Raw genomic sequence first — 5,004 nt, 5'->3', positions numbered from 1 at the left:
AATAGCTCTTACAGACAAATCAGATGGTGATGGATTGTGCAGCAGATCATTTCCATATACAAAGAGTATTAATGTTTTTAAAGAGTCACTATCTTGAGGTATCAAAAGTGAATCTGGTATTTCTACCCAGCTTGTACTATGTGGATCATCTGTAGAGGGAATTCCTAAAGTCCCATTTCCAATATTAAGTAACCATTCTGCAAAAGCGGATATAGATAAGCCGTTAGTTACATCAGTTTCACAAGCTGCTAAACACATGTTCTGATGCAATTTACAAATCTTAAAACACGACCACAGATAAGAATTTGGAAGAGTTAATGCAATGATGTGAGTCCGAGTACTTTTTGGGGAAACTGGAAGTGTCTGACGGAAGTCTCCGCCAAGGAGGACAGAAATACCACCAAAAGGCCGGTTTTCACAATCCAGAACATCTCTAAGAGAGCGATCAAGATATTCACAACAGCGTCGATCATTCATAGGTGCTTCATCCCATATAATGAGTGATGTCTGTTTTAGTAGATCTGCAAGTATTGTTCTTTTTTTTATGTTACAGGAGGTTTTTTCAGCCAGGTCAATGGGGATATTAAACCTTGAATGCGCAGTTCTTCCGGAAGGTAAAAGAAGGGACGCAATCCCAGAAGCAGCAACCGCAAGTACAATTTTCCCAATAGACCGGAAATATGCAAGCAAAGTAGTCCACACAAATGTTTTCCCTGTCCCACCATGACCATACACAAAAAGTAACACCTGCTTTTTATTTTGTTCAGATACCACAACAGTGTTATAAACATTCATTTGATCTTCATTCAATTGTAAAACCATTTGTGAATGTTGTTGCTGCAAAGATTCCTTGTCATAACTTGATTCTTCTAACAAAAGTCGGTTCTATAGGATAGCAACAGCAGCTGGATTTGGCATGGGTAAATGGAAATCACCTAATGATTTTGAAGGTGTAGAAGACCTAAGCATGTTCTCCAACTCAAAAAGCAGCTGTTGTTGTACTACATCATCAGTTATGTGATACACTTTATCTGGATTACTTACGTCACAAAATAGCAGCAAATGGCAGAAAAGAGAACGTAATTGTGAAGAAGTAGCCCATAATGAAGCCTCTCCAAAAGCCGTTAACCATTCCATGTCTTCACCTATCAAACCTAATGCATTACATGCACTTCGAAAAGTTAGATGAAGATGACCAGAGACTGTACGAACATCTTCATAAGACTGACATCCCATCTGATGACAGAGCAACATACGAAAATAGAATAACTCTCCTGAAGATGGATGTACAAATACAAGTCTACCTATAGTTTTTGAAGATTCCAAAACTCTTTGTTCCCATTTTTTAAATTGAGGATCCCATGTATATCTGTTGGGGTAGTCAATATAAGTAAGATCATGACCCTTTGGATCTGTTATATTATTATCAAACCATCCAAGTAGTGGTGTCTTAGCAAAATCAGGAATACGAAGAACATCCTCTACTCTACCACTTTCCTTGAATACCACATGCTGCATATTTAGTAAGTGAACAGGCAATGTCATGACAGGGGGATGCTGTCGATGAATGAAAAAGTTTAATATTCTCCATGCAGCTTCATGTAGGCAAATGTAACGTGCATCCAAGAAATTATGAACCTCATCTACAAGTGCGACTTGTGAATCAGAAATACCAGTAACAGCTGCCTCACTTTTCTGAACAACGAACCTAACACGTTCAACTCCTTTTGAAATATATTTAAACAGATATTTGATCATCATATTCCATCTACAATACTCAACATTTATGTGTGCATTAAACCGACTACACAATCTCTTGTTGTATAGTACTAAATATCCATTATCAATCATAGTGCCACTTTGCATTATGTGATGTGCAATTGAGTTCCTTTTGTAGTGTGCGTACCCTTCTTTATCAAAACTTGTAGCATCATGAAAAGGTTTAGGAAAGTGCTTACTACATTTACCATCCTTCATACAAGGAGCCTTATAATTCAGTGGACCACATGGGCCATGAATCATACACGTCGTTACCGTGTGATAGAGGGACGCTTCCAAGACAGGATCTGGAAGTTCTGCACTTATAAAGTTATCAATGTCAGCAGGCTGCCGAATACTATCTGATTTGGTTACCCATAAAAGCGTGTGGCAATGCGGTAAACCTCTTTTTTGAAATTCTATAGTATACAAATCTGGAATATATAAAAAAATATAAATAATTAAAAATCATAAACACAAAATAGAAGTAAAAAAAAAAAGAACACACTTACGTGCTTCAACTTTGCCAAAAGTTTTGTCCTCTTTAAGAAATGAAATGAAGGCCTTGACTTTCATTTCAAAAACTCTAGCTATCACATCAGCTCTACTATGAACATCACGTTGACTATAAGTTTCCATATACCGTGTTATTTCCGGCCACTTTACATTACATGTAAATGTAATAAAGTATTGTGGATTTCCATATACTCTACATATCGACAATGCATCCTGATAATGACTATACATATAACGGGGGCCACCAATAAACGATGCAGGTAAGAAAACCCGTTTACCAACAAATTTATTCTCTCTATCCCCTTTAGACAGAGCATCATAAAAACCAGATAGATAGTCAGACCTTAAATGTTCCTGGTTATTCAAAATAAACTGTAAACGATCTGCTTCAATACAGGTATAAGCATCAACCAGGTACTGCTGGAAAAGTCGACCCGAGTTAAGGATAAGAGAGTATATATCCCGACGCGCATGAATCTGATAACTATAATACATGTTTACTGTTAGGTTTCTAATACGCGCAGCTGCATCACCCCGTAATTTCAAACGTGGACACCAGCCGTCCTCACCAAACGGAAACAACAAAGGATATTGTAATGGCATATAACTAGGATGTAGTTTACTCACTCGTTGAGGACGACCAGATTTAGAGTGAACAATAATATCATAGTTGGCTGAATTACTATCATCACCAGTAACAATACAACCTAAAGTGCCAGGAGCTGGTGAACCGTATCTACGATCAGGAATGTTATTATATAAACGAACTGCATAAGACTCCAGATTCATAACCTCAGCCATCTCCTTAGCTGTTTTAAATGTCTTAACATATTGATTGTGATTAGAAAGGGATTCCATCAGAACACGCACAATACCAGCATCCAAATCTTTCCTAGCAGGATCATGAAAGGCCTTTAATCGATTGGAAACCTCATTAGCAGTATCAACAACATACAACTGCAAAAATCTTGGACCTTTAGAATCATCAGGACATAAAGACCCTATCCAGTGATAAACCTGACCTGAAACCTTAAAAACATAAGGGCCGCGACCATTATTAATATCCTTATCAACAACAGCTCCAAAAGATGTCATGGAAAACATACTATTATAACCTCTTATATCAGTAAAAAACTGAATATCTTCATAAAGTTTAGAAATTTCAAAAGGAGGCGTTACCGGAAGAGGCAAAACAACAGAACCCCCCTTACAACAGTGATTATACTTAGGATGATTGGTTTCATAACGATTTCTAAGTCTTTCCACATACCAGAAAAGAGCTCCATAAAATTCACAAACACAAACACAATCACCACAGTCATAGTATGTAGGAAGACCACCATAAGAAATAAGTCGGGACCGTTTACTTGTACGCATAACAGGAGTAGCAGACACAGAGCACTCCCCAGACTCAATAATGCTACGCTTCTGACCCTTACGCATATGAACCAAGAAACGAAAGAACCAGCAAAAGATAATGAACCGCAGTGAAGGGAAGCAAACAAAAACCCTAACAGAGAAAATACCAAAAACCGGGAAAAGGAGAAGCAGAAGTAAATTACCTGGAGCAAAAGATGAGGAAATGGAAAAGAAAGAAGGTCGGCTAATATATTCAAGGAAGAAAAAGAAAAAGAAACGTAAGTTTGAGTCAAAGCAAGGGAATATGATGGAAATAAAGTGGTCAAAGTAAAAAAACCCAAAAAAGTACCCTGGAGCAAAAGATGAGTAAAAGGGAAAAGAAAGAAGGTCGGCTAATAAAGAAACGTAACTTTGAGTCAAAGGAAGGCAACATGATGGAAATAAAGTGGCGAAAGTAAAAAAAAACAAAAAAGTATTGTAGACAAGGCTCCCCACTTTTAAGTTTATATATAATTATTAAAAACATTAATACCATAAAAGACCTTATATTTTAGGTTTTTTCAAATAAACCCTAACTTAATTTTTTTTCTTAAAAAAGACCTCGCATTTTACCATTTTCTTATTTGACCATTAAAACAGGTTTACTGGAATTTCTATCCGTTTTAGACAGATTTTTATGAAAAAAACCCCTCAAAATTTGTATTTTTTTTCAAAACCCTATAAAAAAACTTCACGATTTTTTGAAAAAAAAAACTAGCGGTTTTTAAGGAAAACATTTAAGGGTTTTTCAAAAACAATGTCTAAGTTCAGAAGATTACCTAAAAACTTGTTAAAATAGACAATCTAGATAAATGAAAAAAATATAAGATCTTATTATCAAAAAATATTATCACTTTTTATGAAAAAATAAAATTTAAATTTAGTTTAAAAAAACCAAAATATAATGTATTTTATGATCTTAACCAATTATAAAAATAAATTGAATATAGTATTATTTATTCAAATTTTAATTTTTAGTGAGAATATATATATATATATATATATATATATATATATATATATATATATATATATATATTGTGACATCCCCAATTTCACAGTCAGAAAATACCGATTTGTTTATGCTTATTTAAAAATCAGAGTATCATTTTTGAAAAGTAGTATTGTGGAATTTGTTCTCAGAAAACATGATAATGGTATTATCAAAGCATTTCTAAGGAAATGTATTTTATTTATATTAAAACATTGGAATGTCATCGTCAATACAGAAACATAAGCATAAAGAATATTACAAGCCTTACAGTAGTTAAACTAGTGGTCTAATACCCCTTGAATCTCTCAGCAAAATGTATCTTTCATATAGCCACCTGT

General features: G+C 34.8%; 1 protein-coding gene across 1 annotated transcript; it reads right to left on the bottom strand.

The window, feature by feature from the left end:
• Nucleotides 1-885: 885 nt before the first annotated feature.
• Nucleotides 886-3,717, bottom strand: LOC145139946 (uncharacterized). The gene is made up of 2 exons (XM_079073595.1): nt 2,271-3,717; nt 886-2,192 (listed from the first exon to the last, which is right to left on the bottom strand). Exons 1-2 carry the CDS (start codon nt 3,715-3,717, stop codon nt 886-888), a joined length of 2,754 nt encoding a protein of 917 aa, XP_078929721.1.
• Nucleotides 3,718-5,004: the final 1,287 nt, after the last annotated feature.

The sequence above is a fragment of the Lactuca virosa genome, chromosome 9, assembly GCF_052849685.1.
Source record: "Lactuca virosa cultivar CGN04683 chromosome 9, Lactuca_virosa_CGN04683_v6, whole genome shotgun sequence".
In the NCBI taxonomy this organism is placed as follows: Eukaryota; Viridiplantae; Streptophyta; class Magnoliopsida; order Asterales; family Asteraceae; genus Lactuca; species Lactuca virosa.
Note: the sequence above shows the minus strand (reverse complement) of the source record. Positions and strands in the feature narration are given on the sequence as shown.

Bases quoted from the DNA above. Each gene is read 5' to 3' on its own strand.
- LOC145139946 (XM_079073595.1), bottom strand. From the start codon at position 3,717: ATGCGTAAGGGTCAGAAGCGTAGCATTATTGAGTCTGGGGAGTGCTCT. The intron at 2,193-2,270 runs GTAAGTGTGTTC...TATATATTCCAG, and splicing joins TTTTGGCAAAGTTGAAGCAC to ATTTGTATACTATAGAATTT.